We start from the raw sequence: 27,825 nt of genomic DNA, 5'->3' as shown, positions 1-27,825 counted from the left end.
ATTATAAAAACTAAAATAAATTTAGAAATACCTGTGGTGCAAGATAAAGTAGTAAATCTGTTATATTGGATTATATATTTTATGGTCATCATTCCTAAATGGTTATACATTGATCTTTTAATTATAGAACTTGTATAATCTATAAATCTAAACTATAAATATACATGTATATATGGTAGATTGTATGATTAAATAGTATTGTAGCAAACATTTAAGGAGTTCCAATTTAATTGTCGAATACCTTGAGTTGCAAAAATAATAAATATTTTCCTCTTAAGCATCTTAACATATTCCTTAGTTATATTAGGTATGTGGTGTATACAGAAGTGTGCCTAGAGGAGGTTTGGAGGTTCAGAAGTTTAACTTTCCCTTGAAAGTTTTACAAATTTAGTAAAAAAAGTATTTTTTAATATTTTTATATGATTTAAGATTAATATCATCAACATTTGACAGGGTTCTTTATATAATCCATTATCGATCTATCTAGTAGTATAAAATTAATTATTACCAAAATTATTATTTTGTGAAATAAATACATTTGAAATACGTTGTAATAAAATTGTTGAAACTCCCTTAGAGAAAAAATTTATTTCCTAGCACGTCCCTGGGAACATGGATTATTATTTTAGTTGATTTACATTTTTTCCTCTACATAATTGAGCTAAGTAAACCGAGTGAAAAAAAGCTTATTAAGCTTAGTTTATTTTAAGGTTGAAGTATAATAAATACTTATTTGAAACTTGTAGCATCTAAAGAACTTTCTACGCATAATACTTTTATGCGTATTGCTATATGATTTATCTTTAATTGTATTATTGTCTTAAATATAAACGGTTTGGTGTAAACCAATTAGTGCAATATGTATTTTCTTTACATTTAGTTTTTTGTAGTCTTTAAATTGATTAAGACTAAGCTTTTATTTATTTATTTCTATACACATCCAAATCGTTTAAAATAATTAATAAAAAAATTTTAAATTTAAATAAATAATTTTTTTCTAGGCAATTGTTTTATTTTTAAATAACTGTTTTAATTACACGTAGTAAGATAATTTTAATTTTATAAAAATATATTGAAACATTTATACTAATTTTTATTTATTACAGTATAGGTATAACAAAAAAATGCTACTAATTATTAAGTAGATAAAAATTATCCACACCTATAATATTAATATTACGAATGCCCAAATGCATTTTATTAACACGTTCAGATTTAAGTTTATATAATTAATTTATAATATTTTTAAAAATCATCAAATTTCACTAAAAAATGTATTAATCGTATTTATTTATTGTTAAACATTTTTAATAACATTTTTTATTCACTAAAATGGCATTTTTTTTTATTAAATATTGATTATTATTTTTTTTTATTAGGCACTTTTAAGTTGAAAAATGAAACAAAAAAATGACTATTTTAATCAAGATATAAAAACAATATTATTTAGATTAAATCAAATATTCTTAAAAATATTTTACTGTCATTAAATTGTTTATTTATTATTAATATTGTTGACTGTGGTTCAAGTATACTTTATTTTGTTGCATTTTTTGAAGACAACTTGTGTTGTGTTTTCTATTTATTTTGCATTTATTTTTTTTTAAATTGAAGGAATCGTTTATATAACTTATTATCTCCTAATTATATTATAAATTTTTAAACAAAGTATTATTTTACAAATAAGTATGAGTTCTCTGTTTAAAAGGTGTCTTGTAATATTTGAATATATACGATTTTATATCAGTTGAAGGATATAAATTAATATTATTCATAATTCCTAGACTGAAATTAGTTAGAGAATGCGTATAAACAAAGACGAAAAAATAAAAACAAAAATCGCAAAATGAACTCGGAGTACATAAATGGATCACCCGAGGGCTATATTTTATAAATGTTATTTAGACACCAAATACAGTTTCAATAAGTCCCCGTCTCGAAGTAAAAAGGTAGTAGAAAGGTAAGCTCGGTAGTTTTTGCTTTATTGAATCAGAAACTGATTCTCTATTCAATCTCACTGTCGTACACGTTAAAAAAAAAAAATAAAATAAATGCTACCGATCCATTATCGACAGGATTGTTACGAAATTTCTTCCCGTTCTATAAAATGAAACTCTATTATTATTAAAACGACTTTTCTCAGACGTATTTCAATCAAGTCACCCACTATATTACAATAATATACGAAAGTGCTGGCTTATTTTCTACTTAGTATGTTTTTTGTACTGCGATCTTATTTTTTTCATCTTCTTTGTGAACATTTGTCATAGGATACGGCATATTATTGTTTCGATTCAAAAACTTTAACAGTATTTTTATCATAACATGCACTCGTCTGAAAAAAAAAAAAATGTATTCATGATTCACCAGTTCTACATTTACATTTAATAAAATATTTGACTTCTTATCAAATCATATCTGGGAACTGCAATATTTTTCTTTATGCTATTATTGGTGGAAGATTCACATTTTTTTTCATCAAATTATTATTAGTCAAAAGTATACATACAATACTTCGTAAATAAATAAAAAAATCAATGTGAGGCACGTTTCGATTCGTCTACTCAAAAGTTATCGCTGTTACTGTCACTTTAAAAAATTATTCATACTCAAACTTATGAAAGGAATACAATCCGATTTCTATATAAAGTCAAGAAAATATACTTTTAGTTGGTTTATTATTTGTTGGTTATACGATATTTTAATAACCCAGATGATAACTTTCTTTTCATTAAGTAGTATGATAAAGTCTTAATAAAAATATGTGTGTAAAAATACTTTCAAAATTAGTGTAGAATATTGTTTATTTTGGCTACACTTTTTTTTAAAGAATATATAAACTAAGAACAATTGTGCGATATTTCAATACAATTGAGGTTTTAAAAATAGAACGTATTTTTATTTTATTTTTTTTTTAGTAACAAAATTCAGAGCAATTTATTCATATATAGGCTTGTACAATGCATAATCATTTTATGTAATTATAACATACCTAAATTTTAAGTATATATATTCAGTTACATTAATGATGTTCTATTTGAAACTAAAGGCTACGCTTTGAACTTGAAGAGTATGAATACCAATTAATTGATAATATATGTATAACCTATAGGACATTAATTTCTGTATTTTTATATAATTGTATGTTGAACAAGTGTTTTATAAACAATTAAAATCAATTGGTTTTTAATATTAAATGTTTTATTAAAATATTAGTAAATGTGATAAATAGAAATAAAAACAAATGAACAATGAATTTATCGTATATAATTTTTTTATTGCACTATATCGTAGTATAATACATATTACATTGTTATTTTATTTTCTGTTATTTTTGTAGTTATTATTTACTTTAAACTTCATATAAATTCATACTTTTACAATGCTACTTGTCATATTTATTAAATATATGTTAAATGTTAATTTTGTTATCGTGTCAATTATTAAAATTGTATTATAAATTATTAAAAACTATTTCTATTTGTGTGTGTTTTAGGATTTAACGATGAATAAAGGATCACCATGTTAATATTTATAGTATAAAGTCATTCATAATGATGTTCCCTGGTGAGCTCAATACAAACTCCAGGGCTAATCCGCCTGTTCCAGTTTTTCCATTGAGGTCCACGGCTCTGAGTTCACAATATTCGCCATATTCGACTTCAAGATTTCAAGAGATACAGCAAAAATGCAATTTAAAATGTACTTGGAAATGCAGTTTTTTACTGTTGGTATTTGTGACCTTTGTGATCACAACATTTCTTATTTATTCGATGGGTGAGTAAACGCTTCGCTCAAGTATCAACAGTGATTGACTGAGGTTTATTTTGTAATAATAGCGGTGAAGAAATCATGTACAGACACGAGAGAAAAATGTGTTTTTATGGAAAAAGCGCGGGACATCGCCATGGATTTAGAAAACCCATTAAAACTCACTACTGAAGGTATACAAATCTTGTATTCTGTCTTATCTAAATTAGTCAAGTACCGGTCATTGTCGTACACATCAGTAACATTCTATGTATAATATTGGAATAAATGTCATTCGTCTGTAGAACTTCCGAACTGCGTTAGTCCAGAAACAAGTTTTGGAGTTTCACTTTTTCATCAACACTGTGTACTGTACTAAATAATCAATGACTTCACTTATTTGTATACTAATTAATTTTGTTACGCCAAGTGAAAAACTGACTCATATAATGAAAACTAATTAGTAGTAGCAACTAGTGCAAATATGAAATAAATCACAGTCAATGTCAAACTACACAACTTGATTAAAATTAGTCTTTTATTTTCCTAGGAATATAAATTAGAATTTAAAAAAAAAAAAATCATTTTCTTAAATTGCTTTAATCAAATTTTATTAATTTATTTTTCTTATTTAAAAGTTTCGAAAATATGACATGAAAAATATTTATATTTTGCAATGAAATGATTTATGTTTAATGTTATAGTCTATACACTATTAATTTTAATTTATATTTTTATACACGAGTATTAGGAGCATTACAAAGTTAGTATATTTTTTTTTTTAAACGTCAAAATAATTATGAGAATAATTTTTAACTATAAATTAATTTTTATTCTTTGTGAAATTTTAATACACAAATATTTAATAATTAAAAGTTATAAAAGTATTATTTTTTGATTTTCGTAATACTTCTCTGTTATTACTGTATACTTGTTATTTTTATACTTAATTAGTTATTTGGCAGTTTGATTCTCTTCGGATTATTCTTTATATTAAGCATTTTAATAATAATTATTATAAATTATAGAGTCGCATGGGCGTAGGTGGGAAATATTTTTGGAGGGGGTTTTGGTCTAGATTTATATGAGTACTATAAAACATTAAAATTAAATATGAATTATTTATTTAATACAATTGAATACCAACACAATATTTTGTCCATATAAATTACAAATTTAAAAATATAAAAAAAAATTATAAGATAAAACCTTGTTTTCTTAGTTGAAGTTTAAAAATATTGATTACTTCTTTCTGGTCAATATTAATTTCACGATGAACGCTTAGCAAAGTCCAGTAAATCTTTCATTTTTTGTCAAATTTCTCAAATATAATTTAATACGTCGTAATGTTGAAAAAGTTCTTTTTGCAGTAGTAATTGATACGGGAAGTGTAGAAATAATAGTTAACAATTGTTTTATATTTGGAAAAAATTCAGAATCACATTTTAAAAATGCTTTAAGTGTTGAGTATGGTCTACAATCTTCTTTTTCTCTTATCCATTTGGATTTCTACAGTAAATATTCCAAATTAAACTGTTGATGATCCAAAATTATTGTCTTGTAAAAATACCATAAATTAATAATATATTTCTCATTTTTAAAAACAACATTATTCAGTATAATATTTTGAAAATATAAAATTAAATCCTAATGCTGTTCAAACTTACTTTTTAAATTTATTATAGAATGATCAAGAAATGGTATAAAAAGTGCTTTTCTATAATATTCTTCTGGCGTAGAATCTTAATAATTGTCTCGATTAATTTTTTTTTTTTTTTTTTAATTTTGGTACACTCATTGTGCCATCAACATCAGTTAAAGTTTTTGAAGTCGTTATAAATATTTGGTTAAATTCCTTCTTAGCATTTTGGCGAAGAAAAGAATCAATGACAATTCGAACTATTTCGGGGAGTGTTTGAACACCCAAAACTCCTCACTTACCTACGCCCATGTAGAGTTAATATCCATGATGGGTAAAAACTTGTTTGTGTATTCGATAATTGATTTTATTTGAGATTTAACGTCTCAATAAAATTATCCACTTATAAAGTAACACTGTAAATACATAGGTAATACTGATTGTCATACATTTTAATAATCGTTCAAACGAAATAATAAAACCATTATAGATCTCGGTGAACAATACATGTGATGGATAAAAAATTTGTGAATACGTAAATAGACCAATATTCTAAAACACGTGTACTCGTATATTAAATTCCGTTGTATTCAGTATACGTGAATATAATTTTTTTAATTGCGTGTTCATGGATTCCGTGTTCACATACATATGAATCACGTTTTCAATCGAGATCTATAGTGCAAATAGTACACACAATATCATGTGAAAATTAGTTTCTGTCCTCAATTATACTGATGATATGACATGAATCAAATCAATTAATTTGAATTCATTATTTATGACTTAGCATTTCACGTAACAGGTTCAACGTTGATTTTAATTTTTCTTCGTTTACGTAATACTCTTATTTCTTCCGAACTGAACATAACTCGTTTTGTTTTAGTACCACCGTTGAGCACTACTACTGTTGCAAATATATCAAAAAAACTTAGCAACGACGAGCCTCCAGATGATCGAAATGATTTGCACCGACAGTATACAAGGTATCAATGGCCTTCGGTTTTGGAAATAACCAGTTTCAGTACTCCGTACAGTTCCAACGTATATCCGTACCATTTTTGGAACTTGGAGTTTCACAACAAGCAACCAGTGTTCATGAGACTTAACCTGACGTTACCATGGGGAGCCAATTTCGCGGTGTATGGTCGACGGAACGTAGCGCCCAGCATAACGCAACACGATTTTTCGGAGTTTATCAAAGGAGGCAGATTAGACAACAGGCTCAGTCGCAGATCAGCCGATTTGACTGAAAAGGATCCGATGGTCGTTAATGTAACTCTAATCCAGTATTTGGACACGGGTCGATGGTTTTTGTCGATTTACAATGACGACCTTCGACCGCACACGGTAGTGCTCAAGATTGCAGAAGCTGAAGACGTTTCGACGACCTGTCCCAACGAATGTTCCGGGCACGGTTCTTGTTACCTCGGAAAGTGTGACTGCATTGATGGATACCAAGGGAATGACTGTTCTAAAAGTAAATGATTTAATTAACCATATATTATGCGCTCTTTTGATACATAGTAGATAGGTATCATAAACACGATGTATTTATATATTATTTACGTTTATTTAGGCGTTTGTCCGATGTTATGTTCTAATCACGGGAAATATGGTGGAGGTCTTTGCCATTGCGAAGAAGGTTGGAAGGGTACTGAATGTGACATCCCAGAAACGGATTGTAGAGTGGCCGACTGTTCCGGGCACGGTGTTTGTAAAAATGGTAAATGCCAATGTCAACAGGGATGGAAAGGGGATGACTGTAATGAAGGTACTGCTTAGTGATTGATCCATAGAAACATAGGCGCAAATAGGGGGGGCTTGGGTAGGCTTAGCCTACCCAGTTTTGTCTGTAGCCCACCCAGTTTTTGAACGTAATGTGTAATTCCCGAATCCCATTAGTTATGTGTATTGTGTAACGGTTTATTGTCTTTAGAAGTTTAAATTTATCAATAATATGAATATTTTCATTATATTATTATCAAACATTTTATTATTTACGGTTAATTATCAATAATCCAGGTTCATTTTATGAACATTTTATCGCTAATCACGGACGAAGAGTATATAACTAGCCCGTGTCGTAAATGTTGTACATAAACAATAAACATGCGTATTGATGGTCTTAGAATAAGATAAGAAAATTGAAAACCGTGGTCCGTGATATTTGTTTTGCAGGCTGCGTTTCTCAATGCTTGTTATCGCTGAGAGTTTTGATTATAATTAATTTTAGTTTATAAACTGTAAGGTGTTTTTAATTTGTATTATATCGCAGTATAGTGTAAACGATTTCAATTTGAATGATGTAAAAGAAGTTGTTGAAAAACAAACATATCCGAACCTTTTTAAATTGTTATAAGTGGCTTTATCTATTCCCATAAGTTCAGCCACTTGTGAATTTTCTTCAATGAGACGAATAAAAAATTGGCTAAGATCCTCCATGGCACAAGATCGCTTTACATTTTTATCTATTTTGAATATAGAAAGAGATATAACTAACAAAGTAAATTTGGATGATATTTTAAACAAATTTGCAGAAAAGGACAGAAAAATAATGTTAATTTAATTTTGTAATAAATATTTAATAGCCAGAACTGTATATTTTATCAATTACATATTTTTATCCTTTTTTATTTAAATTTATTTAGGTAGCTAGTCTGTAAGTGAAAAAATTCTTCTTTGAAAGTAATTATTAACCATTACAGGTAAGGACTTCTCAGCAATATAAATATAAATATATTAGTGTTGATAATCAATAATGGGGGTATGTGGGTGAAGCGAGTTAGTGATAGCATTAAAATGTAGCCCATCCAGAAATAGAGCTCTAGTTGCGCCTATGCATACTAAAAAAAAAAAAAAAAATATATAACTTTATTGAAGTATAAAAATTATTTTCCTTCTATCTAGTGGACTGTATGGATAAGAGTTGTTCAGGACACGGAATATGCGTGTCCGGCAAATGTTATTGCAAGGCTGGATGGCAGGGCGAAGACTGTTCACTGATGAACAAACAAGTGTTTCAATGTCTTCCCCGTTGCTCGGATCACGGTGCGTACGACTTGGAAACGGGAGTTTGTGTTTGCAATCAATTTTGGACTGGGCCGGATTGTTCACAAGGTAGGATCATTATTTGTATACTACCATTAAAATTATACCATGTATACATACCATTAAAACTCGTGGTTTTTTTGGTTGTAAAATAATGTTTGGTTTTTGTTCCAGCATTATGCAATCTTAACTGTGGGGCGCACGGCAAATGCGATCAAGGTAAATGTGAATGTGATGTCGGGTGGACAGGTGATAAATGTGACCAACTTCCTTGTGACGAAAGATGTTTAGAACACGGACAATGTAGAAACGGAACATGTGTGTGCTCTAGAGGATGGAATGGCAAACATTGCACTTTTCGTAAGTTACGACAGTTTTGATTCAATTTTCGAGTATGTAATCGAAATGGTTCTGCGAGTGCTACGCTATAAGTTACCTGTAAATTATACGATTATATTCATTTTATTTTTTTAGAGGGTTGCAATAACGGTTGCGGTAATCATGGTAATTGCGTTTTGGCTAATAATATGTACAGTTGTGTTTGTGACGATGGATGGGAAGGGGAAAGTTGTTCCGTTCGCCTGGAAATGGAATGCAGTGACGAAATCGACAATGATCAAGGTACTTTACTTATGTATATTGAATTTAATATAACACATAAGACATGGATTAGAAAAAAATAATAAAATCCGTAATTTCAATCAAATTATTATTATCAACTCTATGTTTTTAACTATAACACACGAAGCGTTGTATTAGTTTTCGCATTCCACTAATACAATGAACTGTAACAGTAGAATATTTTTCCACGGGGTGGAAAAAAAAAATTTAAACGAATAATCACTCGGTATCGTTTAGATGGCATGACTGATTGTTCGGACAGTGAATGCTGTAGTTCTCCCTCTTGTGCCGAGCACATAATGTGCTTAGCGTCCAATGATCCGCTCGATGTATTACTAAGGAAACAACCACCGTCGGTGACTGCTTCGTTTTATCAAAGGGTGAAATTTTTGGTAGAAGAGCACAGTGTCCAGAGCTATGCGCATTTGGACGAATACAGCGAGAGGTAAGTGTTTGGTCACATCAATACACCTATACATACATAAAAATATATTTCAATCACTATGTTAGAAGAAATGTATAATGATTCACACGGTAAACACAATTTCTGAATACTTTTCAATGTGAAAAACTTAATGTTACAATAGTAACGCTATTCTACTGTCCGCATATTAAACGACATATTCTACTCAATAGGGATTTAGAAAATATAAAACTGTTTTAGATAGACCATTTACTATTTACGTATTATTGCACATAATTATAAATGATACTGGAATTGGATACAATGATGGAAGTGTGTCTTGGGCTGAAATCATAAGAACAAGTTCAACGGTTCATTTTTGTTGGAAAGTAATAATTGATTGGTTCTTGAATTGTAGTATTTCAATAATTCTGGTATTCGTTCAAAAAAATGGATTTTCTGTAAATAAATATCGTTTGTTTTGTTTTATCGATTTACACAATTTAAGATAGAATATCCTTATATCTTCCAAAAATAAGTAATTTAGAAATATTTGATCGAGTGCCAAGTGCTGGATTGTTAGACCCTATCGAAAACGTGCACAACTATATTGTATCTAATAGTAGGAATATTTTCATAAGCTTCGTTGTAATCCCAATCGCAATAATTATTTGTTTCGTTATACATTTTATTTTATTGTATTGAAATAAAATCTTCAATAACCGTGAAGAAATAATAATAATATGTTAAGGTGTATGAGATTGGTTGGGATTTTACTATATTTTATTTATTTTATGTTTTTTTTTTTTTTACTTGTTTTATTTTTTTATTTTCAACACTGTGTTGTGTGTGTTAACGCTTTTATTACATAGATATGTCAAAATTCCATTGTGTACGTCTCGAAAAAAAGATACTTGTGACTCATTTCTTACTTTATTTGTAATAAGTAGCTGCCTGTGTAGTATCCTTTCTGAATATAAATGTTGTTCCAAAAGGCTTGGCTTTCGGCAAACAATATTTTATATACGTACATAAAATATTATATACATATATATTTACGTATATTTTACATTATACTTAATTACGTTATTGTGAAACGACAAGCTTGATATTATGAGCATATCAAGATCGACATGAGAAAAACATGCATTACGGGAATTTTCAAAATGCAGGTGGAGTTCGTTTTGGTCATCAGTTATAGAATTTCAAAAGAAAAAAAAACCAACCAAATAAAATAATTTTAACGCTGTTAAGACGGTATACTATTGTATTGATTCAATTATCAAAATAATAATAAAATTGAAACACGCAACACATATTTTAGTAGGTCGAAGTATCTAATTTTTTTCATAAATCTACGAACGACATAATTTAATATTTAAAAAAATTAATCTTAGGCATCTTAAACAAATCTAATGTTTAGAAATGTTTGTTAATTCGACCAAATCATTTTGAGAACTGAAGAAATAAAAAAGCCATATATTTTATCATGTCTTAACCAACGAACTCCGCCACACTTTTGTGTATAAATTGGAAAATGTCTATAACATTTCGGCTGGGTCGGTTAAATAGATTTTATATGATTTCTATACTTGGTTTGTTTAAGATGTCTAAAACTTATAAAAGTTAGTCGATAAGATGTTTTTTTTATATATATAAATCTGTTTATATATTTTAAAATAGTATTTTGGTAATATTCCTTCTCTTTTTCTTTCTCTTTTTTTTTCTATTGTCCGTCCTCGTACACTTCGAAACGAATATGTACCATAGTGACTTTTGGAACTCCTTTACACCTGGGTAAGTTTACAAATTATAAATTGTAATTTTGTTTTTGGTTTTTATTTTTTTTAAATTTTTTTTAATATTTCATAAAGCTTGTATTTGGTTTTTTTCTGACAGCACATATAGTCAGATTGCTCATCATTTTGTTCTCATTTTGGTAAACAAATTAAGAAATGATTAATTGATTATAACAATATATGATAATTTTATAATTTGTTGTTTGCGAAATTTTTAACCCAGATTAATTTAAGACTTGTTTTTTATTTTGGTACTTCATCAAGAATGAGTAGAATTTTGTTGCCTATAATTAACACAAACTTTTTCCCTCGTAAATTAATTACGAACTGTATTATCCGGTTAACAGTTGAATATTATTAATGAGACAAATAATCAAATGAAAGTATAAGGTAACAGCATGGGAATATATTGTGTAATCAAATATACATATATATGTGTGTGTGTCGATGTCGTTTGCGGGATTAAAACACGTGACTAATGATTAATAAGAATATATTTATATATATAATTATGCTAAAGTAAAACTCCACCTGCAAAATGTAAACGAACATTATATTACACTACTTCATAAATTATAACAATGAAAGACAAAAAAAAAAAAAGAAATACAAAAATCTACGTTGTTGATCAAAATTGTATGCCTTTTTTTTTTTATATTATACACATTTTGGTTAGTTTAATAATAATACAGATAACCTCAGCTGATGCTCTTGCGATATGTTTACAGTATACAGGTATCTAAAATTTTGTTTTTGTGTCATATGTGTCTCTATATGTGTCGTCCAGTAGTATTTAGCATAGGCATTAGAAGCAAATATTTTAGCACTGATATATTTTGTTTTATAAGTTATTTATTTATTTTAATTGAAAAAATAAAGTAAAATTAAGAATATATACACAATTAAAATTTTTATGAGAGATGGATCGATACGAGTGCGCTGTATCAATATATGATATAATAAATAATATTAAATTAATATAATAATGACATTGTTGTTGTTATATATTATTATGTATGTTGATTATAACTTTTAATATTTTTCATCAACATTTTATTTTCATCATCCATCATAATATCAGAGTTGTATATTTTGTCTTCCTCATACGCGATGTTACTTCATGATTACTATGTAAACTTAAGATTGTAATAAAAAAAAAAAAAAATACATCACTAATAGATGATCATTTTTAATATTAGTTTGTACCATGCTGCTGCCTTAAACTTTTAAGCCGAACAATTGTTTAATGCGTAGTATAGGCAGCTCCCTACGATTTCATGAATATTGTGATTTCACGTTTAATTATACTTTTATTTAAAATACGTTTAATATACGTTTATTTAAATATTCTAATTAAATGTTGAGATACTTTTTGTGTGAAATTTTTTTGTTTCTACACTTCAAAATTCTTACATCGAATATTATAAACTAGATTTGAGAGTTGACCATTTCGCAAAACGACCATCATATATAATACGCATTATAAGTGTATTTTATTTTATGTTGAACAATTATTAGATTTGAATTAATTTGTTTGTAGAATAGTATTATAATTGTATAATTTGATCGGGTCAATGATTTTCATGTATTTCTGTGTATTGTGATCGGAACGATCCATTTGAAGTGTTTTGATGCTGCTGCAACAAGTTTTCATTATTTTTCTTATCTACAGATTAAATGCATTAATGTATATCCGTAAATGTGTTTTTGTGTATTTAAAAAAGACAAAAAAATCAAAATTTAACAATACTGCGTTTCTGCATGTAAGATATTATTAACTTTACTGTATATTACACAGTAAAAATAATTTTTAAAACTGCACACAACTTTACATAATATTGGTCATAATTAACATACTTATAAACACGTTGCTTATGTCTAATTTATGCTTTTTTAAAGTATTTCGCTTCTTGCATGTGAACGTATAATGTTGTAACATATTATTGTAAATATATATATATACGTATAAATTATTAATTTATATCTTATTAACAGTTTAAAATAATGACCGTTTTCAATATTTTTTAATCAACTACTATAAATCGTTTATGTACATGTTAATAATACGACTAACAATACGATGATAAATCAATACTCACGGTTAGAAATAAATACTTTAAAACAAATAGCATTGATAATATTTAATGAATGGACTTCTTTTTTTCATTACAAACAAATCACATGCAGCTGTAACAACAATTTTCTCTTATCATCCATTAAGTCCATGTATACATTTAATGGTGTACTTATTTTTAATCCAATGCAAAATTGTTATAAAAAGCCAAAAGCCGAATTGGAAATAAATCAACTATTTATTCCACGCGCCTGTAAATGTTGCTTGTTAATTTGTGATGTCTTTTTTGTATCTTCTGTTATCTTTAGATTTTATATTATTATTATTTTTATTATTATTATTATTATTATTATTATTATTATTATTATTATTATAATTTTTATTATTATTAATACTATTATCATTGAATATTTTAGATTTACCAACTGTTTCGCTGTTCGATTCCGTTATTTTATTTTCAATATGTGTTTATCTTATATTTATCGTGTCACACTAATGGTATTTTCATAATATTATACTTTTGTGCACCACCCAAATATTCGCCGTGTATAAAAACAATTGTACATATTATTACATGAGTATTAGGTACATTAAACAGGAACTGAACGTTCAATACTCAAACTACATATAGTCGACTGATATTTTGTTCGTTTTATTAACATTTTTTTAATTCATCGTGTTGTAAAAATCAACCACGAGTAGACATTTTCAGACTCATTAAGCATTGAAGTTCAAACTCATAAATAATTATTACAGTGGTAATATTTCTATATTTCTTGACCAGAACTTTTTCTAAAAATATGGGATTAAGACTAAACGTTTTGATTAATACTAATTAACAAAAATAAATAAATAATCTATTATTAATACTGTTGTTTAATAATTTATTCATCGGCAAAGGTTTTTTAATTTTTTTAAATGAGCCAAGGCCGATTTAAATTGTAAAATTTAAAAATTTAAATTCTAGAGTCATAAATATTCATCGTTAAAAAATTAGTGAAAAGCGATATTAAAATATTATTTGTCCAAAATATGATTCATCAAAGATGAATAATGATAATTATTAAATATACAAATTTAGTACATAAATAGACTAATATAAAACGTTAGTAAACGTTTTAAGACGAACATTTTAAATATCATAAAAAAAATAAAATAATTGTTTTATTGAATCCATGTTATTTTATTTTATTTTTCTATTACAACCTTCCTTAAACTTTATTTATTATAATAATAATATTAAAAACTTGATACGAAGACGATGTAAAATTTGATAATGTATTGTTTCAATATTTCCCAATAATAATAATTTTTTTTGTCATGAGTGCTTAATGCTTAGCCGATAATTAATCCATAAAAATATACCTGATAAGTTTTTTCTTATAAACAATTATATAAATGTGTTTAGTTTGGTGTCCCTACTGTTTTATGTTCAATAATAATATTATGAAAAGGCCCGTGTGACTTGATAATTTACTAATGTTAAAATATTTAAATAATACAATTAACGGATAAAAAATTATGATAAAATATTTAAGTATGTTGATTTATTTTCAACACGCAATTAAGAATGGTTAAAATTAAAAATAATTTGAATTATAAACAATAATAAACTATTTTTATTTATGATATAATTATTGATTTATCAACTGATTAATCAACAGGAAGATAAAAAAAAATGAAAAATAAAAAAAGTACCTAATCAATTTGATGATGACTTTGTTGTGATGTTCAGTATTAACTGCGTATTGAATGTAAATATGTTTCTTCTCTAGACGCGTATCCGTAGTGCGGGGCCAAGTGTTATCGCCACAAGGGTTAGGAATTATAGGCATTCGGGTGTCTGTGGACCGAGATTCAAGATTTGGATTTACGCTAACCAGAACTGGTGGATGGTAAATAAAATTGATCGCCATGAAGTCTCCGGTTACTTTTCTACACGTAATATTATAATTGTCACTTTACGTGCTTAGGTTCGACGTGATGGTCAACGGTGGCGAAGCGGTGACCCTCCAGTTCCAACGTAGCCCGTTTAGGCCTCAGACCAAAACGTTATACGTACCCTGGAACCAGATCGTATCTTTACCGCCGATAAAAATGACCATAAACGATGACATGGATTCGTTCAAGGAACCTCCGATGGACACCAACGGTATGGCCGTTAATTAATAATCTGAAACAATATACGACGCGCGTTTTCATGAAATCTCATGTTCCGCTATAGGTTTATACGAACAAAACATGTACAATGTAACACCGTGCGTTCATCATAAGGAAAGTCCACAGATCATATCCACATGGTTGCCAGAGAAAATCGGAGGAATGCCTGGAAAAAGTGTTATATTCGCTGAAACGCAGGTAAAATTTAATACGTTAGTAAAGTTGTAGTGAGCCGGTCTGATTAAAGATTGACTTAAAACGTTTTAACGACAAAGTCACCTTTGTTGCTGTTCACACGTTCGATGATATAAGTTTGAAGTAATAATAAATAGACAATTTTAAGTTTATAAATGAAATTTATTTATACTGAGATAAAATGTACTGATAGTCCGATGAGTTAATGCTGTAAGATTAACAGTACCGGTCTACACATAAGTATGGTTACATTATATCTAAATAAGTATCGACACTACGTCCATATTTATACGCAGATATTTGGGCATAATACATAAAGTGGTCGAGAACTAGGAAAATTAATATATAATATATAATAAAAATAATATTAATATTTTCATTCGCTTATACTAATAAAATATACCCGTTTAACATATTAAATAATAACCTGTCTTCCAATATTAAAGTAACTTAATAAATAGTTGTTTCGACAACACCCAAGGAAAATAGGTAAAGAAAAAGATTAAATAGTGGTTTCGGTTATGATGTAGTGACCTTGGATACAACAAAGTTTAAAGTTACAGTAGCGAGATGGATTAGTTGGAATATTACAATTAACTTGTAGATTCGATTTTGTTTTTTTAATAAAAACTTTCAATACGGTGCAAATAAAAATGTAATTCACATTTCACCCTAAGTTCTAACTATGTAAACAAAAAAACAGTAAGAATACGTGAAAATATTCAGTTATAGTTAAAAAAATAAAAATCATTGGTACTTTTTATTTCTAGTTACTTCAAGAAAGTATTGGTATTCCTGGTTCAAATCTGAACCTAATATACAGAAGCAGTTGGGCAACTGGGTATTATTCGTATTTAATTATTCATCTCACTCAATCTGATATATCACCTCAATTGAAAGTCGTGCATATCTCAGTTGAAATTGAAGGCTCTATTTACAATCATGTACTTGAAGCGGATCCCAACTTAAAGTACACGTTTACTTGGGATAAACGAAATGTTTATAAACAAAAGGTAATTTTCCCGTCGTGCGTAACACACTTTTAGATTATATTTCTACCAAATGAAAGAGAAAATTTCACATTTAATGTCCATTATGAAATGCGTTCCTAGGTGTATGGAATCGCGAAAGCTAAAGTGTTAATTGGTTACGAGTATAAGACTTGTAATCAAATAGTGTGGGAAGTACAGATGGCTGTTCTACAGGGTTTTGACGTGGACATATCAGACATAGGTGGATGGAGCTTAGATGTGCATCATCATTATAACTTCCACGAAGGTAAAATAGCTTGTAATTAAAATAAAAACTTGATCGAATATATGGACGGTCCATAATAGTCATCCGTTAAATGGTGACGATATGCCCCGAACTGATTTTCCACACACGTACAACCCGTAAAAACGGTTTTCAACAAGAACTTGTTGGTTTTCAGGAATTTTACAAAAAGGCGACGGCTCGATTCTGTATTTCAAGCATCAGTATCCTCACACGTTACACGTCGTCACAGGCACAGGTATGCAAAGGCCGTTGAACTGCAAAGACTGTAACGGAATCGCCAAAGACACAAGACTGTTATCGCCTATAGCATTAGCCAGCGGTCCTGATGGCAGTCTCTATGTCGGAGACTTCAATCTCATTAGAAAACTAACGGCAGAAGGAAACGTGTTCACAGTATTACAGCTCAGGTACCTATTTTAAACGTATTAAAACATGCACGTTGTTAGAAGTCTTAAATGTGTGTATTTTTTTTTCAGCGCCACTCAAGTGTCATATCAATACTATTTATGTTTATCTCCCACCGACGGACATTTGTACGTTTCCGATCCGGAAAAACATCAAATACTTCGGGTGTCAAATACCAACTCGGTAGTGGATCCTACAATCAATTATGAAGTATACGTTGGTTCCGGAGAACGATGTATACCAGGTGATCAAAGTAGCTGTGGTGATGGAGGACCTGCAATCAAAGCAAAACTATCAAATCCTAAAGGTTTGTTAAATAAAACAATAAATGATTAGAACAAACATTTAAAAATTAAAATATATTTACTAAAATTTATTAAAAAACAAAAAAAAAATTGTTTTTATAAGTACATTTAATGAATACTTAAATGTTACCTTACGTCTTCAAAATACATTTTTTGTATTCACCACATTCGTTCTTAAAATAAAACACCACTTCATATTAATACTGTAAAGTTTAGAGTCTAAGCATTTAGTTCTATCGCAGGTAAAACTCTTTTAATAAATTAAATAATAAATATTTATAAAGTTTACATTATAAAACATTGTTATTGATAGTATAAACTTACTTTGTAAGTGATATATTTTTATTTATTATTCCAAGTTCTAATCATTAAGATTATATTTGTACGAATGACCAATTAAAAATATTATATTAATGATAAGAGAATTTTGATTATCAATTTCCTATTGTATAATTATTATTTTAGTATTTCATTTTTTTTTTCACATCAATTTTTTAATTTAATTAAACATGTTATCAAATAATTAAATCCTTATAAAAAAAAAAAAAATAAAAATAATAATAATTTAACATAATTTTTTATATGCATATTTTTTTTTTTAGGCATTGCAATATCTTCTGACGGAACTATGTACTTAGCTGATGGAACTAATATTAGAGTGATAAATCGTCATGGTATAATTCATACACTAATAGGGCATCATAAACATAATAATATTTGGCAACCAATGCCTTGTAAAATTGCTGTACCCACGTCACAAGTACGAAAAGATTATCAGAGTAGAATTAAGAAAACCTTCTTATTATATCATATTTCACCAGGTACAACTTCAATGGCCTACAAATTTAGCACTAAATCCTTTGGACGAAAGTTTGCACATCACCGACGATAGAGTGGTTTTAAAGGTGACGAACGATCACCGTGTCAAAATCATAGCGGGCTCACCATTGCATTGTTACTCGGGTAACGAAGTGGACAAGGGTGGCAAAAAGCCTACTATACATGAAAACCAAGAAGTAATGACAGAGTCTTTGAAAGCTACTCAGACATCTCTTGGTACGATTCTAGGCATAACTTTCAGTCCGTATGGTGATTTATACATTGCTCAAAGTGATTCTCGAAAAGTCAACACTATTAAGGTGGTCAATTCAGCTGGATACATATCACACTTTGCTGGTTACCAACTAGCACAAAATACTCAAAAGTAAATATAAATATTAACATTTAAATCCAACGCTCTAATTGTAGTCATCTATACACACAGTTAATAAGATCGCATTAAAAATAAATTTAGATTTTTTTAAATAGTACCTATGAATTTAATTAATAACACAGTTGTGAATCTTTAACAATAAATATATATATTTTTAAAACTTAATCGTTATTTCATTCAAAAACAGTATTATATTATGAATATAGAATTATTAACTGCCGGGTTTAAATTCAAAAATTATTTATTTATTTACTATAAAAATGTTCAATTATATATAATGACATGTTAAAAATAACAAAATAAAATCAGAATTTTATCTTAAAACTATTTTTAAGTAATAGATTATTAATAACTAGGTTAATAATTTATCGATCATGCTATAAATTTGTGTAATTTTTTTTATTTTAAAATTTATAGTTATCAATTAGATACCCAATCATTAGTCGATACATATAATGTATAAATACAATATTTAAATTTCCTTACAATCATTGTCTATAATACAGTGTATATATATATGCATATATATACCGTAAAGTATACAGTTCAATGTTGAGGTTATATTGTGCCGAAAACCAACAAAATTAATACCTTTTCGCGTATTATGTTTAGGCAATGCGACTGTGACAGCTCCAACGCAACATGTCAATGCGGAAACGGGTCTAGAGAACATCTTTTATCTATAACTGCTAAATTTACAACAATATCAGCTATTATAGCATCTCCGGACGGAGTGCTTAATATTGCGGATCAGGTAAATGGTTATTTTAGTTTTAGACTGGCATACAATATAATCGGTTCGATTACAATTTAGGGCAACCTTCACATTCTTGCACTAAAACCCTATTTGCCATCACACGATTTGAACGGTGAGTACCAAATACCGTATCCGGCAACCGGAGAGATTTACATTTTCAATAGATATGGGCAGCATACAGCTACTCATGATTTAATGACTGGAAAAGTACGGTACACGTTCTTGTATTCAAAGAATACAAGTTTTGGAAAACTATCTACTGTGACGGATAGTTCAGGAAATAAAATGCTATTTTTGAGAGACTATAGCAATGTGGTAAGTTAATTGTAAACATTACTTACAAAAATTATGTGATCTGTACTAATACACTCAATGATTTAATCACGTTTTTTTTTTTGTTCTACAGGTGAGCGCTATAGAAAATTCACAAGATTATAAATCAGAACTTGTGATATCCGGTGCGGGCAATCTCATTAAATTTTCGGAAAAAGGTAGATCAGAAATCACATTTAATTACGATAGTACCACTGGACTTCTAACGAGTCGTTCTGATTCTACTGCAGAGGTACGTACGATATTAGATATTTACGAACACATACATTTACGTTCATTCCAAAACGTGTCATTGTTTTCTTAACACAATCGTATATTCGGTATATTAATTATGGATCATTAGTTAATTTAAAAGTTTTTTTTTAAATGCTGTAAATAACTATTCTCAAATACTTGTCAGACCCAGATATAATACTGTTTTACTAATACAAGTTACAAATATATTTATAAGCTAACCACATTGTTTTGTATTACAACGAATTGATAAATAATATTAATAATTATCAACGATATATTTGTATTAATTATGTTTTTTCTAACCTTATACAGGGTGGATCACTATTTATTTACAACTATGACAAATTGGGTCGACTTACTGACGTTGTGCTTCCGACGGGTGAAGTTTTCGAACTTTCATCTCACATATCAATGGAAGACGACGGTTTCGAAGTTAACGTACTCACACCTTTGCACAACCCTATCAGTATGATTTCGTTAGATGGACATAGAGATCACATTGTTATTAAAATGGAAGGAAATGATTACAAAAAGCTAATAGTTAAAAATAGTATGTCTTATTCATTTATTATAAATATGAATAATGATAACATTGTACATATGCGTTTTGTGTTTTAGGTGCTTCCGCTATTAGCGAAGCGATTAGTTTTAAAAACGGTTCATTCATATTCCGCTCCAGATCTGGAGAGGTGGTACAATGTTTTGCGGAATCGAAGCATCCCATATTAGAACTATCTCTGCCCGTAGAAGCTGAAATGTTACCGGTTTTCAATAGACAGGTGTCATCTAGAGGTACATTGTCAAATACAGTATTGTGGACATATTCCCTCGTCGGTGACGCGGGTTCTACCAAATTCATTATTAGAAGAAAATTGACTGTAAATATCACGATACACTTTTTGCTTAAAACCCACGTAACTCATGTACTTGTTTTATTTTTCTTAGATCAATAATAGTTCTGTCCTCATGATTGACTATAATCAGTACTCGCAAGTAGAGACCATTTATAGCAGTGATAAGCCTTCAACACCATTGCTTAGCATTACGTATAGCCAAAGTGGATTGCCTCTATCTTGGACGATCGGTCATTCGAAACATTATGTTAATATTACATACGACAGGTAACTTCATAAACCGATTTTTTTCGTACTGAAATGTACACGTGTTCTTAAAAATGTTATTAGGTTCAATCGTTTGGAATCATGGAGATGGGGTGCGATACATGAACAGTACAAATACACCCATCACGGTTTGTGCATAGAAAAGCTGTTGAGCCACAGAGGTCCTATAAAATATGTTTACAACAGTTGGAACAAGGTAAGTCATCACAGTTGGTTTATTATTAAAATATATTAATGAAGTGAAAACTGATCTCATAACTTCTTATAGATATCCGAAATCGAACTCCCCACGAATCGAAAGTTTGGATATTTGTACGACGAATCTGGTGGTTTGAAAAATATAATTTTGCCTTCCGGAACCAAACATTCGTTTTCGTCTCAAACATCATTGGGTTTCATACGGTACACATACACTCCACCTGGATCGACCCGAGCATATTTACAACATTACAGTTACACCGGAGCACTACTCCAAACGGTGTATCCTGGAGATGGAGCTCGAGTTCTGTACAGATATCGCAGTTCCGGTCAATTGTCTCAGGTAAATACCATTTAACAATTTTAACGGAATGACCGAGAGTCGTATAGATGTCAAGTGTATAAAGAATTCTGTAATACTGACAGGTGGTGCATGGGGACGGTATTACGAAAGTGAAATATTATCCACACACACAACTGCCCAGTCAAGTGTTGAACATTGAAACGGATTTTGAATACCGTTGGGACTATCAATACAACGATGGATTGCTGATCGAGGAGAGAATTGATTATGGTCCTAAGACTGGACTCAGTAACGCCAAAATTACTTACGAGTACGACGATAACTTCAGAGTGGTTATGATTGAAGGCCGGATTGGTGGTCAGAGCTTACAAGAATACCATATTGAGTATAGTCCGATTACAGGAAACAAGAAGTTGCTTGGTCAATTTGAGGTGAATAATTTGGTATTTAAATGCGTAGGAAACACGTTTTAAATAAATACTTTTTATTCTTAGTTGAGTGCGAATGGGAACATAACAAGGCTTAGCGATGGAACTGCTATATTCAATCGGGTTTCGAACGATTATTTCCAAGTGACACACGTGTCGGTCACAATACATCAGATGGAAGTATTCCGTATGGAATTTATGTACGATTTGGACAGCCGGATCATACAATCGCGTACATATACACATAACGTAGGCGTCAACACTTATACGATAGTTAAGAATTACACGTTTGACGCCGACGGTCAGTTGCAGTCGGTAGAGGCACAGGAACCATGGGAATTCAAGTATGATCAGAACGGAAACATGTTGACCATGACGTACAGGTAAACACTGAGATAATCATGTAGTTCACGCGCATATATTGTAACTACTAATAGTGAAATGAAATATCAACGATGTTTAAACGGGCTTTATTTCCAGGGGAAACAAGATTCCTATGGAGCACAGTGTTATGGACCGAATAGAAAAATTCGGAGAAGGTCTTTACCGGTATAATAACCGGGGTTTGGTTGTGCAAAATGCTAGAGAAGAAAAATTTCAATACAATTCTAAAGGCCTCTTGGTAATAAATAAGAAAAATAAGCAATTTGCTTGTTTAATAATGCACCTATGCAATTTTTTAATAAATATTGCATTACAATTTATTAGATACGAGCGATAAAAAGAGGTCGGTTTGACGTGCGATACTTCTATGACCATCTCAATAGACTAAGCACTCGAAAAGATAACTATGGAAATGTCACTCAATTCTTTTATACCAATCACAAAAACCCGAACGAAGTGAGTAAATTGCCATGTGGAAACAACAGTATTGTTTATTAATGTGCATTGTACTAATTTTTCATCAGGTCAGTAACATATTTAGTCCGAGAGATGGAAAGCTTATGTCATTGACATATGATGACAGAGGATTTTTAATATATGCTCAAGTGCATCGGCATAAGTATTACGTGGCCACTGATCACTGCGGAACGCCCGTTATGATCTTCAATCAATACGGAGAAGGCATTCGAGAAATTATGAGATCTCCATACGGACACATCGTTTATGATTCAAACCCGTATTTATATTTGCCAATTGATTTTTGTGGTGGACTATTAGACCAGGTAAAATATAAAAAGATGTTACAAGCATAAAAAATAGTATATAAAAAACTCTTAACTCATCGTATAGTGCAGCGTTTCTTAAACTTTTTTTATCCGTGGAACCCTTTTTAATGTCCACATTTATCGTGGAACTCTTGCTTTTTTTTTAACTTTTTAGCTTTTTTTAGGATTATTTGTAAATAAATTATAATTATTTAATAATATTGAATTCAAAAAATATGTTAAAATAAAAATAAAATTAATAATAATTGTATATACATATTTAATAATAAATTAATTAGAGTAAATATAAATTTAGATTATTCCATATGGTTTAGACACTGTTATTTAATATATAAAAATTTTTAAAAAAATTACTTAAGTTTCGTGGAACCCTGAAGTGATCTTCGTGGAATCCCAGGATTCAGCGGAACACAGTTTAAGAAACGCTGGTATAGTATCATAATTGATTTAAATGATTACATTTTTAAAAATTAAAGTGTTGTTTAATGAGTATATTTTATCAAATCTGGAAATGCTCATGTTTATAAAAATTAACAATAACACGGTGTCAGTATTATAAATAATTAATTTATGTTTTAAATAAAATGTTGTTTATTTAAAATAATTAAATGTATATATTTTTGATTCAGTATATTAGTAAATAATAATAATAATAATAATTATAATGTTATTTTCTAATTAAAAAACGTAGGTAACATCATTAGTACACATGCCAAACGGAAAAGTCTATGATCCGCTCGTTGGACAATGGATGTCACCTCAATGGGAAGGTATGCTGACTCGAGCAACAGAGCCTCAGCAATTGCATTTATATAGGTTCAATGGCAACGATCCAATTAATGTGATTCCCACTCGCCAGTATCTCAAAGGTAAATCGTATTCTAGTCAGAAATGGTTTTATTTTATTTCTTTGAGAACAGTCACATTACACTTTTTACCTGAATTGAAATATGTAGAACTACGCACGGGCCCAATACAGATAGTAGTGATAGAACTGTCATTAGATCAAAAAAATATGATATTTTATCTTTATGATAAATGTAATGGTATTGTATATATTCAATCATTAATCAAGTTATACTAGAAAATGTATTTTGTACTTTTGTTGAAATCATGGTTATAACAATAACGTATGTAAATAAAAGTATTGTTATTCTTATATTATAAGATTGTTTTTTCTATGTATTTTCATGTTTTGTAAATAATGATTACTTATGGCGTTTCCAACATTTTTCTTGAGCCTAGAACCATTATTGATTTTTGATAAAGAATGCAGTTCGGTCATTGCCTTTTTTTTTTAACCCAAGTGCAATTGTCACCAAAAATAAGTGCAATTCAACTCCACTAATTTTGATTACTAGGATTATTTCAATTTTTTCGTATTATTAACATAAATATTGACAATACTAGTTAGTACGGGGCTGAAACCAGGAGATTTGCTGTCATGTACTCTATTTAATTTACCTTTGGAAAAAAGCCATAAGGGTATATAAGTGTTTGGGTTTGCGATTGAATTAAATTGTCTTGAAAACTCTGTAGGAAATACAGAAAGGACTGCCCAACTGCTTGAACGAGTAGCTAGTAAGATAGGTTTAAAAACTAATAAGGATATGACCAAAATGATGAAATTATCAAATTTTGAAGACAACACTAATACCGATTCCCTAGTTTTTAAAAAGGTCAATGAGTTTTGAAACCTAGGAGTAATACCGAGTACAAAAAATGACTGGAATAAAGAAATAGAAAGCAATTTTGCGCTAAGTAAGTTCTTGAAATCAAAAGTATTCTCTAAAAATAATACAGTAAGGCTTTACATGGTAATAATAAAGTCTGCGTTTACATATTGATGTGAGGCATAAATTACCATACTAGTACTACTAAAGAAAACTTAGGACTTGAGAAAAAAATCCAGAGGGAAATGTATTTATGAGTATAAGATAACGAAAAAGGAACTTGGAGAAGAAAATACAACAAAAAACTACAGGAAGAAATGGAAATAGCATCAGTGGTAAGTTTCATACAAGGACAAAGAATCCAATAACTAAGGTACTTGTAGTGGAAAAATGAGAATGATATAAGCAGAATAATTTTGAAGTGGAAGTCTACGGGGAAAAAGGCCATGTGAGCGACCGAGGAAAATGTAGTAACACGTAGTGGAAGAATACTTTCAGCGAATTAGTGTTCACGATTAGGGAAAACGACCGAGAAAAATGGAGGAATTTAGTGATGGTGGTGAAAACTTTTAGAGGTTATAAAAAGTTAGATAAAGAAGAAGAAGTTTATATTACTAAGTATAAGTAGGGTATTTTTGATGCATTAATTTTATCATTCAAAATATAACAGATCGATTTTTTTTTTTTTATTGATGTATTTGTTCATGAAAATAAATCACATGTTTGTAGACTTATGAATTGTATACCATATTCGATGGAATCTCAGTACATCATGCGCTGCGTTAGTGTAGGATCAAATAATATATTCCATCAAAAAAATCTTCTCACATACCGACATTTTTGGAATATTTTCGCTATGTATTAGCTAAAGGTTCCGGACTTTTTCAGATGATCTCATTTTATTTTCAGATTTTCAAATTTTTCTAACCATCGTTGATGATTTTAATAACGCTTACCCATTCAAACGAAAAAAAAAAACTTAACGCGTTTAAATTTTAGATTTATACAAATATTGTGTTGCAGATGAAAATTATTGGTTGTCTTTGGTCGGTTACGACCTGAAGCTGCTCATGCCTCAAATGCCGCAATCGATATCGACATTTCCGTCATTGTTGCCATCGATGTCGGCCAGTCTCGGTGACATGCCGCTGGACATCACGTCCGTTTACTTCAACCATCTGACCAAGTTGCTAACCAAGAGGAAGCTCACGTCGCTACCGGAGTCCAAGACGCACGCGGATCCCGTGATCAATTCGTTTAAGGACCGGCCCGAGTATTTTGACCCGATGTGGATGACGTTCTACATGAACGACGTGGAGGAGAACGCGAACCGAGGACCGCAGGCACACGGCGTCCAGCCGGGCGCGTCCCTGGCACCGTTGTTCGGCAACGGTATCCACTTATCCAGATCGGTCGACGGCCGAGTGATTGTGCACGGCGTGTCCACCGCCAATCCCATTTACAAGGACGTGTTCACTTCGGTGTTCAACGACACGTTTCTGTTGCCATTCAGCTTGGTGGTACACGGTGCCCAGCAAGACGCTTATTACTTTGTCAAAAAAGACATCTGGCACGCCAACGAGGACAAGGCGCAGCTCAAGAGATTCGGCTCGCAAATGAACACCACTTTCCACGAAAAAGAATCGGACAACAATTCAGGAAAGGTAAATGATGAAAACACTCGCACGTAATCACGTAATTAGCCACGTCCTGTGTGTTTGGTATGTTACGCGTAATGGTCTACAGCTATTACGAGGGGTGGTTAAAAAAAATATCGATCACTAATCATGATATTACATAGTTGTACGCACTTTTTTCAGCAAGCAACTGTAGTAGAGTATTAAATCAATAACTTTATTATAAATGTAATTATTTATCTTTTCCGTATAAATATGTAGAGAATATAAACATTCAAAGTTGTTGACAATTATTGATTCGGACGAAACGATTTTCCGAGAGTTGTTTCTAGGCTATGGGGAAAAATCCGTCGTACAAAAAATGTAATCTTATAATTTTGGGAATATTTGAGATAACAATATGTATACCTGGACATTTAGATCGAAACACGATGACCAATATTCATTAAAATATGCCCCGAAACGACGTTACGATCATGAAATATGCTCTGAAACCTAATACATTGTAATTAATATATAATATACTTAAAATACGACAAATAACGTATTCCTTTGTCGTAATTTACCTATTGAACCACAAAGACCCGGAAGGGGGGGCATTTTACGGTGTGTGAATTATACAAACCTAATCATCGTACGGTAATCGTTAGCGACAGGGTGGACAGGTTTTCTGTGCGCAACGAGCCCTTCGGGAAATTAAAAATTATAAACTAACGATTGAACCATAAAATTATCATTCCTCGTTTTCAGATGGTAGACGTGCGGATACACTGCGCGGACACGGTGATGAATTTGCGGTACGGTACGACTCTGGAGCATGAGAAGCAGCGGCTGCTGCACCACGCGAAGACATCGGTGATGAGAAAAGCCTGGCACAGGGAGAGGGATCTCCTGCGACTGGGACTGCCGACCAACAAGGATTGGTCGGCGGCCGAAATCGATGAGATTCTCAAGTCGGGTAACGCGAACGGTTTCGACGGCGAGTACATTCGAGACACCGAGAGGTATCCAGAGCTATGCGACGACCCGTACAACATACGGTTCGTCAAGACAAACTAACAACGGCGGCGTCGTG

The 27,825-nt window shown here is 30.2% G+C and overlaps 1 protein-coding gene across 1 annotated transcript; it reads left to right on the top strand.

Moving 5' to 3' along the window:
* The first annotated feature begins 3,554 nt into the window (after window positions 1-3,554).
* LOC112679831 (teneurin-a) lies at window positions 3,555-27,809 on the top strand. The gene is made up of 34 exons (XM_025549755.1): window positions 3,555-3,777; window positions 3,840-3,944; window positions 6,276-6,869; window positions 6,969-7,163; window positions 8,300-8,509; window positions 8,615-8,800; window positions 8,915-9,061; window positions 9,299-9,506; window positions 11,235-11,261; window positions 15,113-15,232; window positions 15,311-15,489; window positions 15,562-15,695; window positions 16,463-16,705; window positions 16,805-16,970; window positions 17,125-17,377; window positions 17,447-17,682; window positions 18,283-18,440; window positions 18,502-18,884; window positions 19,506-19,647; window positions 19,708-19,965; window positions 20,057-20,215; window positions 20,533-20,770; window positions 20,839-21,098; window positions 21,166-21,341; window positions 21,405-21,537; window positions 21,610-21,882; window positions 21,966-22,274; window positions 22,338-22,654; window positions 22,752-22,893; window positions 22,980-23,111; window positions 23,180-23,437; window positions 24,132-24,309; window positions 26,137-26,777; window positions 27,501-27,809. The coding sequence occupies exons 1-34, from the start codon at window positions 3,555-3,557 to the stop codon at window positions 27,807-27,809; spliced, it is 7,692 nt and encodes a 2,563-aa protein (XP_025405540.1).
* Window positions 27,810-27,825: the final 16 nt, after the last annotated feature.

Source organism: Sipha flava, unplaced genomic scaffold (assembly GCF_003268045.1).
Source record: "Sipha flava isolate LNK unplaced genomic scaffold, YSA_version1 169_pilon_pilon, whole genome shotgun sequence".
Taxonomy (NCBI): Eukaryota; Metazoa; Arthropoda; class Insecta; order Hemiptera; family Aphididae; genus Sipha; species Sipha flava.
This window is presented reverse-complemented; position numbering and strand designations above follow the sequence as displayed.